This window comes from Manihot esculenta, chromosome 1 (genome assembly GCF_001659605.2).
Source record: "Manihot esculenta cultivar AM560-2 chromosome 1, M.esculenta_v8, whole genome shotgun sequence".
NCBI lineage: Eukaryota > Viridiplantae > Streptophyta > Magnoliopsida > Malpighiales > Euphorbiaceae > Manihot > Manihot esculenta.
The window spans coordinates 12,574,243-12,589,844 of record NC_035161.2 but is presented as its reverse complement, the minus strand read 5'-3'; the positions used below and the strand labels follow the sequence as shown (position 1 = coordinate 12,589,844).

Genomic DNA, 15,602 nt, shown 5'->3' with positions numbered 1-15,602 from the left:
ACTGCATCCCAGGTATGCTTCCTTGATTCTTCCAGCAGAAAAGGAGAGTTTCCATACGATAGTAGACGCAGCCAGGAAAATGGAAGCTAGTGCCAATATTCAGAAACAGTCACAGGCACAGGCTTCGGGTTCTAAAGCCCCCACACCAAGCAGTAAAAGATGGGACAGAGCAAAAGGAACAAAGAGTAAGTTCTGGAATAAAGTCAAGTCAGGTCTGGGAATAGGTAGTGGCTCAAGCTCTGGCACAGCTCCAGTCTGCAGACGATGCGGAAAACCACATGGAGGAGTTTGTCGGTTGGGATCTACAGCTTGTTTTCGATGTGGACAGGAAGGGCATATTGCTCGGGATTGTCCGCAGATGACTTTTGCACCATCCCAGCAGATGAGTTCAGGCAGTGTGGTACAGCCAGTTGTACGGCCAGTAGCTCCAGTCATGCCTCAGACTAGTGGCAGAGGTAGAGGGAGAGGGGTAGCCTCTACTTCAGCAGCAGGTTCCCGAGGTGGAAATCCGGTAGCCCCAGCACGGATTTTCACAGTGACACAGGAGGAGGCTAACACGTCGAACACAGTGGTGTCAGGTAATCTCATCATTGGGTGTTCAGATGTGTATGCTTTGATGGACCCCGGTGCTTCTCATTCCTTTATTGCTTCGAGAGCCATAGAGAGGTTGGGTTTGATCAGTTCTGAGTTAGAGTATCCTCTCTGGGTCAGTGGACCTAGATGTGACCCATCAGTGGCAGTGTCAGTCTGTCGTTTCAGTCCAGTGTTCATAGAGGGTAGATGCCTTCCAGCTGACCTTGTGGTTCTAGACTTGACCGATTTTGATGTCATTCTAGGGATGGATTGGCTATCTGCATATAGTGCTACGTTGGACTGTCGAGAGAAGCTAGTGAGTCTCAGAGACCAGGATGGGTCAGAGTGTGTCTTCAGAGGAGACAGGAGAGGTACACCCAGAGGTATGATTTCAGCCCTTCAGGCTCGTCGTTTGCTTAGGAGGGGTTGTCAGGGGTTTCTAGCTCATGTGAGAGAGCTAGATAGTCAGGTTAGGGAACCAGCCACAGTACCAGTAGTCCGAGAGTTTCTCGATGTGTTCCCAGACGATTTGCCAGGACTACCACCTGATAGGGAGATAGGGTTTGAAATTGAATTATTGCCAGGTACCAGACCTATCTCTATACCTCCCTACAGGATGGCGCCAGCTGAGTTAATAGAGTTGAAAGAACAGTTGCAGGACTTGGTAGATAAGGGTTTCATCCGCCCTAGTACCTCACCTTGGGGTGCTCCAGTGCTCTTTGTCAGAAAGAAGGATGGATCCCTCAGACTTTGTATCGACTACAGACAGTTGAACAAGGTCACTATCAAGAATAGGTACCCCTTACCTCGGATTGATGATCTATTTGACCAGTTAGCTGGAGCAGGTTGTTTCTCGAAAATAGATCTGAGATCCGGGTATCATCAGTTGAGAGTCAGAGAGGCAGATGTGCCTAAGACAGCTTTCCGGACGAGATATGGGCATTATGAGTTCTTAGTGATGCCGTTCGGGTTGACTAACGCCCCTGCAGCATTTATGGATCTCATGAACAGGGTATTCAGTGAGTTTCTGGATCACTTTGTCATTGTGTTTATCGATGATATCTTAGTGTATTCCAGAGATGCAGAGGAGCATGCCCAGCATCTGAGGATTGTTTTGCAGACACTGAGAGAGCATGGTTTGTATGCCAAGTTCTCGAAGTGTGAGTTTTGGTTACGGAGCATTGCCTTCTTGGGACATGTGGTATCAGCAGAGGGTATTGAGGTAGACCCCAAGAAGATAGAGGCTGTAGCTAACTGGCCCAGACCCATGACAGTGACTGAGATTAAAAGCTTTCTGGGACTGGCAGGTTACTACAGGAGGTTCGTTCAGAACTTCTCAAAGATAGCAGCTCCTATGACCAAATTGACTCAGAAGAACCAGAAGTTTATCTGGTCAGACCAGTGTGAAGAGAGCTTTGAGGAGCTCAAAAGGAGATTGACAACAGCACCAGTGTTAGCTCTGCCTGTCAGTAATGAAGAGTTCACAGTGTTCTGTGATGCATCTCGAGTGGGATTGGGTTGTGTATTGATGCAGAATGATAGAGTAATAGCTTATGCTTCTAGACAGTTGAAGAAGCACGAGTTGAATTACCCTACCCATGACCTAGAGATGGCAGCAGTTATCTTTGCACTTAAGATGTGGCGGCATTACCTCTACGGAGTTAAATGCGAGATCTTCACCGATCACAAGAGTTTACAGTACATCTTAAGTCAGAGAGAGCTGAATTTGCGGCAGAGAAGATGGGTCGAATTGCTCAGTGATTATGATTGTAAGATCCAGTATCATCCGGGTAAGGCGAATGTTGTCGCAGACGCCCTAAGCCGGAAGTCACTAGGCAGTTTATCCCATATAGCAGTAGAGCGGAGACCGGTTGTGACGGAGCTTTATAAGCTCTTTGACGAGGGATTACAGCTAGAGTTGTCTGGTACAGGTGCGTTGATAGCACAGATGAGAGTGACACCTGTGCTTCTGGAGCAGATAGCTCAGAGACAGCATGAGGACCCTGAATTGATGAAAATTGCCAGGACTGTTCAGTCAGGCAACAATGAAGAGTTCAGATTTGACAGCAAAGGGATCCTTCGCTATGGGAGTCGACTTTGTGTACCAGATAGGGGCAGTGTGAAAGAAGACATTATGAGGGAAGCTCATAATGCGAGGTATAGTGTTCACCCAGGAGCCACCAAGATGTATCAGGATCTGAAAAGGGTCTATTGGTGGCCAGCCATGAAGAAAGAAGTGGCGCAGTTCGTGACAGCCTGTCAGGTTTGTCAGAGGGTGAAATTAGAGCATCAGAAACCAGCCGGAATGCTTAACCCATTACCGATTCCAGAGTGGAAATGGGAGAACATAGCCATGAATTTTGTAGTGGGTTTACCAGTAGCGTCCAACAGGATAGACTCGATATGGGTGATTGTGGACAGACTCACGAAATCTGCTCATTTTCTTCCAGTACGGAGTAACTATTCTGTGGATAAGTTGGCACAGGTCTATCTGGATGAGATAGTGAGATTACATGGAGTTCCAGTGTCTATAGTTTCAGACAGAGGACCTCAGTTTACCTCCCGCTTTTGGCGGAGTCTGCAAAGTGCAATGGGCACGAGATTGGATTTTAGTACTGCTTTCCACCCACAGACTGATGGACAGTCAGAAAGGACCATCCAGACCATAGAGGATATGCTTCGCCTATGTGTGTTAGACTTTGGCGGTTCTTGGAGGCAGCATCTACCTTTGGTGGAGTTTGCCTACAATAACAGTCATCATGCTAGCATTGGGATGGCTCCTTATGAAGCATTATATGGGAGGAAGTGCAGATCCCCTGTTTGCTGGGAAGAGGTAGGAGAGAAAGCTCTTGCAGGACCAGAGTTAGTAGATCTTACCAGTAGAATGGTGCCCATGATCAGAGAGAGAATCAGAACAGCTCAGAGTAGACAGAAAAGTTATGCAGATGTTCGTAGAAAGCAGTTAGAGTTTCAGGAGGGTAATTGGGTATTGCTGAAAGTGTCTCCAATGAAAGGAGTGGTTCGTTTTGGGAAGAAAGGTAAATTGGCTCCACGGTACATTGGACCCTTTGAGGTGTTGCAGAGGATTGGAAATGTGTCGTATAAGCTAGATTTACCTGTCTCTATGGAGAGAATTCACCCGGTATTTCATGTTTCTATGCTACGACAGTTTGTGTCAGATCCGAATCAGGTTCTGAGTGAGCCTGAAGTGGAGATTCATACAGATCTCACCTATATAGAGCAGCCAGTGCGGATTCTGGACACGCAGATCAGACAGCTAAGGAACAAGGAGATTCCGATGGTGAAAGTTCTATGGAACCACCATAATCTAGAAGAATGCACCTGGGAGACACGGGAGTCTATGCTCCAGCAGTATCCATATTTGTTTTGAGGTTAGTTTCCTCCTTGTGTTTTGTTTTTGTATGTTTTAGGAACATCCGAGGACGAATGTTCTTAAGGAGGGGAGAATGTAATACCCGGCTAGAGTCCGGCACCGGAATTCCTGTTGTCTGATGGAATCCGGGGTGTTGGGATTCTATATAAGGGTAGGAGTTATGGTTTCTATGTGTTATGAGGTGTTTTATGGTTTTACAGTTCTTTAGTTTTGAGTTTTGAGTTGAAATGAACCAAGGCAGAGGAGCCAAGTTCGGCCGCCGAAGATAAGTTCGGCCGCCGAAAGTGCCCAATGTTCGGCTTCCGAAGTTCAGGTTCGGCCCCCGAATGTTGCATGGTTTTGCATGCGATACGGCAGCCGAAGCTGTGTTGGCCAGCTAGCTTTTGGGCATCCTTAGTCAGCATTTTGGACAAGTGTTATGTCCCCTTTGTTGCCAGAAGTTTGGCCACGTCTCCCCTGGTTTATTTGCTGAGTTTGAGCAGCTCATGCAGAGTGTGTTGATAATTTACCAAGTGTTGAAGATTGTGAAGCAAAAAGTGAGTTTGAGAGAGTTTGAGAGTGTGAGAGGAGGTGATCCGTTTTCCCTTGTTCAGAGTGTGTAGCTTCTTACTACAGGAGGTAAGTGATGTTCTTGAATATGTTTTCTGAAGGTTTTAGGGGGATTTGTGGAAGGAGATGCATGTTTAGGTTCTTAATGATAGTTTTGATGAGTTATGCATGTATACATGTTTATGTGTTATGTTTGATTTGTTGTTTGGGGTTATTAGATAGTTTTGGACCCCTGTGATCATATACTTATGTATATGTGTGTTGAGGAGTTGGTATATGCATGTTTGGAGTTATTGAAGGGAAGGAGGTGATAGTTTGTCGTTGAAGCTGAGTTCTGGATGAACTCAGGTTCGGCAGCCGAAGGTTCATTCGGCCGCCGAACCTCTTGCATGGTGGCTTAGGCTGCCATAGCTTGCCCCCGTGAGCTTGTGCATGTTCGGCTCTGTTTGGGGGATTCGGCCGCCGAAGGTGCCGCCGAAGGTTAGAGACTTTCGTCTCTGGAGTGCCTTGTGGCCTCCGAAACTTGCCCCCGAAAGGGTTCGGCCGCCGAACATAGAGATTCGGCCGCCGAAGGTGCTTGAGTTTCGTCTCTGGAGAGGACATTCGGCCGCCGAACCTGCCGCCGAAAGTGTTCTGTCCAGCTTTCTTTTACATGTGTTACATGGATAGTTGAGTGAGTTTAAGGGGATTCTTAGGGAGGTTAAGAGAGTTATTCATAAGCTTATTTGGTCCCTCATTTGAGTCCATCTGTATAGGTACAGACCAGAGGAACCAGAGAGAGCAGCAGTGAGTACTGCTCCAGAGGTTCAGAACCTGCAAAGTCAGTCAGTCCAGACAGCCATAGGTGAGTGGAACTAAACTTAAGACTGATGATTTTTAATTGAACCACAAGCTGCTTTTAGCATATCTCATGCATCATGTTTATGCCATAGGTTGATTGCATTAGTATTCACGAATATGTTGCATTGCATTGTTATTTGGTGATGTGAGTGAATGCTGAATGATCCAATAGTCTCAGACAGGAAGTCCAGGAGCCTTTGACTACGCCCTGGCAATGATAGCAAAGTCCAGGAGCCTTTGACTACGCCCTGGCAGGTATAGCAAAGTCCAGGAGCCTTTGACTACGCCCTGGCAATGGTAAGTACAATGGTGTTATATACACATATACATATATGACAGGAAGTCCAGGAGCCTTTGACTACGCCCTGGCACAGAGTTACTGGGACTATGTGGTGACAGGTTTACTCTTGATGTGGCTTGTCTGTGATATGGTGCATTCCATGAGATCATATTTTACTGAGATGTTTTACTGTTCTACTCACTGGGCTATAGAGCTCATCCCACTCCCTTAACCCCAGTTTTGCAGGTTCAGTGTACAGTGTACAGGGACAGTCCAGCAGAGTACAGGAAAAGTAAAGAGATCTGTAATAGCTTAGAGTGGACATGTAATATTAAAGAGATGTAATAGTTGTTGCTTGACCTAGTGATGTATGTATTGTACATGATCGGTATATGTATATATGTTTTCCTGTATGTGAAAACCAGGCTTAACAGGTATGAGTTAACCCATCTAGAGCAAGCTCTAGTCAGGGATACAGAGTACAGAGTACATGAGTACAGAGTACAGAGATAGTGCATGCACAGGTTAAGCCTTGGTTCAGCAAAGAGTTTTATTTTCACAGAAAATGTATGATCATGTATGAGGTTTACAGGTACACAGAGAGTATAGCAGGCTTGCTACGGGTTCTGGCGGCCTTAAGCCGACCTGAATCCTAGCGCCGGTGACGGTCCATTTTGGGGTTGTTACACTGGGCATGTTCCCTGCCGAGCTCGACGAGGGGTTGAGCAATACGGGTGGTTGGCTAGATGGGGCTGTAGAACTGGAGAATAAAAGCTGATGACCTTCATGGGTGGAACTTAGGTCATTTGAGGCGTTTTCGATGTGGTTTTCACTGTGGTTAGCCATGTGGATCTCAATGGATGTAATGAGGATGAGAATTCCGATGATGAAAGGATTTTCTTCGTTCCCATTGACGGCACTAATTGATGATCTGATATCCAGAAGAATGTAGGATTTTGGTATGTGTGAGTGAGCTTAGCTTGAATGGTTCACGCCTCACTCCTTTATTTCTTTTTTCCTTTGTCCTCTATTGACGTATAATCGCCTCCCTTCTACAGTGCCACCTGTCGCTATCATCCAGAACCGTACGTATGGACGTCCTCCCCTTCTCTCCATCATCAGGCGACTATTTAGTTCTCCTCTGACGTTTGTGCTGACAGAGTCATGGTGTAGATGGGTCTGTTCCCCACTGACCCATCAAGTCAGGTGAGTTGGATCCCTTTTCGTTCAGCCTGACCCCCGGTTTGCCCGGCCAGCTCAGATGTGGTCTGGGTTGTACACTAATGGACCAGCTTGCATAGTGGGTTCTGGTGAGTTTTGGGTCTGATTTTTCTACGAGAGGTCGACTGCGGCCTGGGTGCCAGAAGCCCAGCGGTCATGTGTTGGTAATTTATCATTTCTCAAAAAGATGCACATTGAAAATCATCACTGAGCTCGATTCAATCAAATTTTTACTGTAATTCAATACCCAAGATACGAGTTTCATAATTTATTTCTTAATAAATTACATTGTTGAATAAGAAAAAGCAGTTAAAACTTCATTTGTGCCCTAAAACACTCATTAAAACAATCCCATAAATTAATATTCCACGTTACATTATCATCTAATATGTTTTCTATACATCACCATTTCTCCAAAATTTAGGGGAAACTCCCTCTCTATCTATCTTATTTTTTCTTTTGAGAGAAGCTAAGTGTCTTAAATTTTTGGTATCTTTTCCTTTCAAATTTTGAATAAGAAAAGGGTGTGCATAAATTAGCATTTTAGTTATTTTGACTCTCTTTATCGATGGTTACTCTCTCCTCTTCGAAATGACTATTTTATAGTTAAGTGTCCGTTCAAATTAATTATAAATAAAAAGCATTTCAAATTATTTCTTTTCTCTCTCAATAGAAAGTACTTGCATATGTGGTATCTCAGAGTAAATACCACTTTATTGTCATCAAAATCTCCATGGCTATAAGACAGTGAGAGGCCGAGCGCTATCTTATTTCCTTCCGTAAGATTTACTTTATAGAGGCTAGGAATTTGACATCAAAAGGTTTTTCCTCATACTGATTTGAGATTATTTTCTGATGGTGCTTAAGAAGAAATCCTCTAGAACGAGTTAAAGTCTATTTTTCCAACTCGTTGTTAGTCCAGATGGCAGCATTCCTTAGCGGCAGCAACAGCACCATATGCATTTTTGTACTCTTAAATCTTTTAGGGTGACGGTGATTTGATTATGGTTGAGTTTTCAATTTTAGTTTGATTAAATGAGAAAGGATGGGCTTGTTTCTGAATTTTATAACTTATTTTCCTCTCGTTTCTACCCAATGCCCAATCAACCTTGTTAAAATATAAAAATAAAAACCAAAAGCTTCCGACATAATATCTGGACTCACTAAAAAAATAATTTTTTTTCATAAAATAAAGAAAATAACCTCAATTATTATTGAGATAATGTACTGAATGATCCCACTTGAGATGGACCCCACCTACACACACTGTCGAGTGAAACCTGTTTTGGTTAGGATGTTAATATGAACCTACCCATAGCTTAAGACAAGCTTCACCTAACTTTTCATTGACAAATATCCAATAAGAAATACATAAATAAATAAAATTCTAACATATCAACGCTGTAATTTCAACCCTTAATTGGCAGAAACAGCAAAATGTCAACGATGCAATGTGGATATCTACAGCAAACCTATCAGTCAAGGGTTCTACCTACATGAGAATGGTCAAAAAACAAAACAAAACAAAACAAAAAAAGGAACTGATCAATTCAAGAATAGAGGATCTTCTTGCTTTTGGTATATCTCAAACAACTGTTTAGAGTGCTCAATTGCAAGTCTTCTGCAGTCATCGAGGCCTTTAGGGTCATAAGCCATCAATTCCATTTTCGATTTCGTCAACTTTCCTTTTGGATCACCATCAATGAGGAACTCCGCCAAAGTAGTACCCCTGAAGAAAGTATACATTTTCAGTGAGTTTTATTGGTCAGCTAGCCCAAAAACAACAAATCAGTGAACAACAATCAATTCATTTATTGTGCTCAGAAGCTAAGTAATTGAGAAGAAAATGGACTAACCAGAATTCATGTAGAAAACAAGCATATTGGTGCTATAAACCAGAATTCCCAAAAGAAGACTTACTAGAATGTAGAAACAATAACAAAATTATCAATGCAAGGGACCCCTTTTGGCTCCTTTAACTATGATCCAATAGTCACATTTGCCCTTGACAAAATCTTGCAATCAATTAAGCATTTTAGCTTCTATTTTGGCTCAGTTTAAACTTTATTTGGATAGCCCCACTAACAGGCGTTAATTTGCTAGTGAAATCAAAAGATGGATCTTCACTTCTTCATCCTCATAATATCAGCAGCTCTCCAAATCACAAGCTGCAGCTCCAATTGGACTGTTAACATTCACTCTATGATCACATAACACTACTTTTCTAGCAATTTTTTCTGGGATCAAAGTGTCCATCTGTTAGGATAGAACCCTAACTGATCCAGTATTGTACAAAATAGAGAAGATAGAATGGGTAAGAGAAAGAATCAGATTGAGAATGCAAGATATAGAGAGACAAAAGAATAGATTCTTATTGAAAGTTCTTTCAAGGCATTTTGGTATTTATTTGGCTGGTAAAAATTTCCAAGAAGTTGATCTTTATTAGTTAAATACATGTTCACTGACATTAGGTTTTCTCAAATTTTACAGATTTCTGATGGCATTTTCACAACAACCCTTCTTGTGTTTGGATGCAATTGCCAGTAACCTCAAGTAGATCCAGCAGGACGTTATGTTGCAAATGTTTTAGTCACAGCCTCATCTCTTTGCCGTTTGCTTCATGGAGAGTTAGTATGTGTTTATTTACAACTCTACATCTCAGTTTAATTTCAGTTGGGTTGTGGTTTTGTAATTGATTGAATATATACTTACACCCCATACTAATTAGGTCTAACTAAAATTTTAACCTATTTATCACCTAAACTTATAGAAGTCATAATGATTAAATATAATTTAGCCATGTAGCCGATAATTTATCAGACAAAAAAGGTAAAAAATTGATTACACTAATTGCTGATTGTATTCTAAATTTTGCTAACTGCTCTCTAAATTTTCATAAATTGACAAAGTTAGAACTGTATAATTTTATCATTTTACGAAAACTTAGAGTTCAATCAGCAAAAATTCGCGAACAATTAGAAATAAGTCAAACTATTTTTAACTTCCTTTTTATAAATTATCAATGATATAGTTAATGTGTGTTTACTTGTTAGAATTTTTATAAGTTTAAGTTTTAATAGGTTACAATTTTAATTCAGGTGTTTAATGGGTTAATATAAAATAGTACGGGTGTGTAATTATATATTTAGCCTTTTATAATTTGTCTTTGGATTTGATTTTTCTTGGAATTCAATTGATTTGGATTTAAGATTTTATTTATTTTTCTTGAAGATTAAATTGCACGTTGGGTTTTTTTTCTGAAGTTAAATTGCATGTTATTGGAAGTTGCTTTTGTTGTTTGGCATTTGGTTGGGTTGTTGTTAAGGCTATGTGCATGATATTGCTATTTGGTTGAACGAATTGTGATAATTTTTTTATTGCATTTGCAGATTGAGAACTTAAAATAACCAGTGCACACCCAAACCAAAAAACAGAACTATACTTAAACAGTCAGTTTGGTTTCTTGTCTAAATCGATCTTGGTTTGGTTCTCATTTTCTTATTTCAACTATTTGGTTTTTCTGTTTGCTTCAGTTTAAAAGGGAACCAACTAATTGCACAACCCTATAGGTAAATCTGTTCAACTCCAGTTCATTTTTATTAATTGGAGTTATCGCTTAGAAAATTAAACTGCATCCTCGCGTTGTCGTTTCCACAATAATTGATTAACAAATTGTCTAGAGAAATGGTTTATAGCAAAAAAAATGTGCTCAAATTAACAAAGAATTCTAACAGTAGGGATTACATTTAATGAAAAAATATCAAACACAAGGGGAAAAATGTAAACAAAATGAGAGGTTACTCATACCTGGTTAAAGCGAACTTGTTAAAACCTCGATTTTGAGAACTTGAAGTGCCATAAATTGATTTTCTGGTCTGTTGCCTGTATAGAGCACAGACAGCCTCCATGCAAAGTTCTCCATTTTTTTCAAATGCAGTAACCATGTCTGCATCACGCCCCCACCTCTTACAAGGTCCATTTTCTTGCCCCCGTTGCCAATGCTTATTCATTGTAGAGAAATCCACTGAGAAATCCCATTCATCTTCTGAGCTGGAGGAACTTGAACTGTCAGACCCATTTTGAAATTTATCAGCTGCCCCAATTTTCTCTTCACATTGTAGCAAAACAGCTGGTTTCAATGGAGTAAATTCTCTAAAATTGATGGCTGGAGAACTATTAAGCATATGGAGGATCTTTTGAATTTTTGTCATCTTAAGATTATCAGTTGTAGAACTGCTATCAACTTCTTGATTTTTATCATCTGCTCCATTATTGACACCTGAAGTCGATTTTCTTTTGAGTGCTTTAGTCCCATGTTCAGCAACTGCTTTCCCTGAATGTGCATGGTCCACATGAGCTGTGATAACCATCTCTTTGGTATCCAAATTTTTACATGGAGAAGAGTCATCATCACTATCCATAATCTCAACAACATCACGGAGTAAAGGTCTCCCACCACCTGAAATGAAGGGATTTAATGCTTAGTTCATGGTTTACAAAAATTGAATGAAAATGTCTTTTCACTAACCTCTTAGAATTGATCTTTAGAACATTTAGAAACTAAAGGACCATGGTTAGAGTTTCTGTCACTATAACAAACTTAAATCTAATTCTTTTTCTGAAATTTAAAAGATGTTAACAAGCACTAATGGCCAGGAACAATAAAACTCTCTCCATCATCAGATAGACATAATTAAATTGATTTATTATCTACATGTGAATTTACTAATTGAGAATATTTTTAAAAGCGTCCCAAAAATAAAAACAAAGTTCCAACTCTCCTGGGTCTCATTAGAAACCCATCCTATCTGGGAAATGACCTACTAATTTGCCCGAATAATTAACAAAACTCTCATTTAACTTTGCCTAATCTTTATCAGATAATTAACTAACAGTTGTAACCTTCCTGCTTTCACCTGAAAACAATCATAGATCAAAACATCCTCATAGCATAAGGAGATATATGCTTATCCATAAAATATTTAAAATATGATCTTTGTATATATATAATAAGGAAGCAACCAAATGGATGTCTTACATCCTGTAACAGTTACTTGCTAGTTCTAAATGGATAGCATCACTGGTTACAAAATCAATAATGAAAAATTATCAAGTATGTTCTTTATATTGATCATCTCCAACCAGCACTTACCTTTCCTGACTTGTTGATATCCTCTATAACAGAAACCTCTCATTGAATAAGCATAGAGAACTCAAATAATATGCAACCATCAATTAAAAGAAATACTCTCTTTAAGTGACTAATGCAAATCATAATAAATACATAATGACTCTGCTATACCAGTTCCATTCTTATCTAGCTTATGGAAACATCCCGGGCCTTTCTGCTCCAAATCAACCAGCACTTCACTTGTACACCCACCATTTGTTCTACTATCAACCTCTTCATTTTCGCTTATCATCTGTGCTTCTGTGGCTCCATATCACAAGAAAAAAGTTAACTATAAATCCAACAACACCCATTTGGTTAATCAAAGTGCAGAAGAAAATGCAAACTGAAGAATCCTACAATGCCTACAGTATCCAAAAGCACATTTTCATCACAATCAATCACATGCGCTTGCAATCATGGTTTAACCGGGGGCAACTGCACCAAAGTTGAACTAGGGAGGTTCCTGGTTCAACCCTCCAAATCCACCTACCCCAATACCCCCTTAACTCTGGCCAAAAAAAAAAAAAAAATCACATGCACTTCATTTGGACAAGCTTTTCAATTTTATTCCCAACATTTAATCTACCTCAACATCCCTAGCTATTGTCACTTTTTTTCTGCTTTGTAATTCTAGAACACAAGGAACAATCTACGTTTATCTTTAAATTCTAACAAATCAATTATGTTAACAAAGAAAACTACAAATAAATAAACAAGAATTCTTAAACACCTTTTATTCTCAAATCTCCGCCTCCATCCTCCGGTGCAAGACTCTTCAACAGCGCCGCATCTTTTTCCAAACTTGAAACTCGTGGCTCTAATTCTTCAAATCTCCTCTTATAAATCTCAGCATCCCTCTCTGCTTTCAACTTAGCACATTCTAATTCACAGTTCTTCCTGGTAAGCTCAATTATAGCTTGCTTACACTCTGCAACAGCTTGTAATCTCTCATTTAAATCATTCAGCTCTTGGGTAAGTCGAGAATTCAACTCCCTTAGCTCAAGACACTCTCTAGAGCACCTTCTTAGTTCATTCTTGACCTTTATTTTTTCTAACCTTTCCAGTTCCAACAACCCATTCTGTTTCTTCAGCAGCTCATTCTCTTTCGCCTTTGCCTCAATTTCGCGTTTAAGTTTCTGTTCTCTGGAAGCCAAAACTGCTTGCACTTCAGAAAAATGAGAGCTTTGAAATGCCGATTTCAACGATGAGATCAAATCAGATATTGTGGCACTAAAAATGTCAACGTTGTCGTCAAAGACATCGCCGACAGCCATTTTGCCCTATAAAACAAGAGGAAAACCAAAAATTAATCAAAAAATTAACAAACCCCACATCGTCATCTCCACATTAACCATAAGAAGAGAAGATGAAGATTATATGAGAATGGGCAAAGCAGGTTTCTTGTGGGATTGAAGAATTTCGACTTCTCCTTTCAGGGTAAGAAAGAATTTGCTACAGAATACGGTGAAAGCGGAAACGGCAAGAAGAACACTTCCGGCTAAGGGTGAGTATTCGTTAAACCGAACCTAAGTTAATAAATCTAAAAATGAAATTTTTGGTGTTTATAAAAATTAAATTAAATTAATTTTGGTTAAAAATTAAATTAAATTAAATTAATTTGATTTAATTTGATTTGATTTATTTAAATTTTTAATAAATTTTTTATTTTTTATATATTTTAAAATTTAATTAAAATATTTTAATTTTAATTTGATATAATTTCTCTAAATTATTAAAAATAATATATTATTATTATTATTAATTAGTTCGATTTAATTTTTTTAATTTTTTAAATTAAAATTAAATCTAAATGAAATAATAAAAAATTTTAAAATTAAAAATTAAATTAAAATAAACAAAAAATAAAACTGAATTTTTAAATTAATTTAATTTAATTAATTTTTTTAATTTGCATCAAATTCCGCTAAAAATCATATTTTAATTTGATGGCTAATTTTTTTTTATTTTATTTTAAGAATGTAATTAATAATTTTTTTCACAATAAACTCATATTTGCTTTCATATTTTTCACCGATAACTAAATAAGCCATTATAATGTTTATAATCAAATAAACACACAATATCACATTAAAATATAAATTTTTAATAATAAAATATAATTATTTTAATTTTAAATATTATTTTTAAAGAAAATAATATTAAAATTAGAATTATTATTATTTAATATTACTTTAATTAAAAATGATATTTAAAAATTATAAAAATTATGACTTCAAAAAAAAAATTATAAAAATTATATTTATTATTAAAAATTTATATTTAAATACTATAGAATCTATTTAGCCTTTAATATAAAGTTGTAGGTTTTTGTAAATAAAAAAATTTAAATAGATTTATTTTCCCTTAATAAAAAAAATAAAAGTAAATTTTTAACTTTACTATTAATAATACATATTAATATAAGTTATACCATACTTAAAAAGTTTATATTGAATAAATGTATTTTTTTTTCTTTTTATTTTGTATTATTGTTAAGATGTTCAAATGTTTTTAGAACAAAAATATTATTAAGAAAAAATTTAATGTTGGAATTTATAATAGTATATGTATACGTCATTGTGATATTTTAATTGATAGAAAACTTGTGATTTAATTAATCTTACTTTTTGTAATTATTGTAATTTATTTTTTTATTTTATTGCAATAACTTTTATTATTTTTATTAATAATATTTCTTTTATGGACAAATTTAAAATCACATTTATATTTATATATAAAATTCTCTTTTTAAAATAAAAATTTTTTATAAAAATTCAATTTGATTCTTTTACTTTATCCATTTATAAATTGAAATAGTCTATCTTATACCCTTATTTAGAATGATAAACTTTGAGAGAATTTAAATAAATTAAATTTTTTTATTTTGTGTTTAATAAAATTAAAAATGTAAAAATTTAGTTTTTTTAAATTAAATTTTTATGAGATTTGATTTTGAATTAAATGTAAACTTATCAAAAATTTACAAGAAAAAATTTCACTTAATACTATTATATTAAAATTACTTAATTAGCTCTTGAGAACTCTTTTTCACTTAATACTATTTAATTAGAGGTCGAGGACATTTGGTAAAAAATGCATTTCTTTGCTTTGGAGACCCATTTACCAAATTAACATTTTACTCTTGATTTCTTATCTATAAAATAATGGGATTTTTCTAGATTCATGTTCATGTATAGCTCTTGTATTTAAGGAGAACATCATGAGAAGCTGAAATGACTCGCACAAGTTTAACTTTTTTAGTGAGAACAAGGAAAAGCACCAGGCTTTCCTTTGTTCGAGTCAAGACCATATAGTAATTTATCCGCACACATAAGCTATTTGTCCACACGCATAAGCTTATTGTCCAATTTTGATATGCCTAGTTGAACTCTAAAATTATCAATCTTTGGCTTCTTGGGCTTAATAGCCACTTCGATCTGTCATTCATTCGATTTAGATTGGCATCCCAATGAACAAATTAAGAGTTCATTTATTCGATAAACAATGTTAGTATTTTGAAGAATGTTGCGTATTTGGACATAATGGCTCCTTATTAAGACCTATAAAAGGAT

The 15,602-nt window shown here is 37.4% G+C and overlaps 1 protein-coding gene across 2 annotated transcripts; it reads right to left on the bottom strand.

Moving 5' to 3' along the window:
- Positions 1 to 8,213: 8,213 nt before the first annotated feature.
- On the bottom strand, positions 8,214 to 13,555 carry LOC110626043. 2 transcript variants are annotated; one of them, XM_021771781.2, is made up of 4 exons: positions 12,761 to 13,555; positions 12,160 to 12,288; positions 10,665 to 11,316; positions 8,214 to 8,586 (listed from the first exon to the last, which is right to left on the bottom strand). In XM_021771781.2, the coding sequence occupies exons 1-4, from the start codon at positions 13,302 to 13,304 to the stop codon at positions 8,403 to 8,405; spliced, it is 1,509 nt and encodes a 502-aa protein (XP_021627473.1). In that variant the 5' UTR covers positions 13,305 to 13,555; the 3' UTR covers positions 8,214 to 8,402. The 2 variants fall into 2 exon arrangements, with proteins under 2 accessions (XP_021627473.1, XP_043810932.1); XM_043954997.1 differs by lacking the exon at positions 12,160 to 12,288.
- Positions 13,556 to 15,602: the final 2,047 nt, after the last annotated feature.

Coding starts and splice junctions, on each gene's coding strand:
- LOC110626043 (XM_021771781.2), bottom strand. CDS start 13,304: ATGGCTGTCGGCGATGTCTTTGACGACAACGTTGACATTTTTAGTGCC. Junction 12,289..12,760: donor CGGAGATTTGAGAATAAAAG/GTGTTTAAGAAT, acceptor ATGGAGCCACAG/AAGCACAGATGATAAGCGAA. Junction 8,587..10,664: donor AACAAGTTCGCTTTAACCAG/GTATGAGTAACC, acceptor TACTTTCTTCAG/GGGTACTACTTTGGCGGAGT.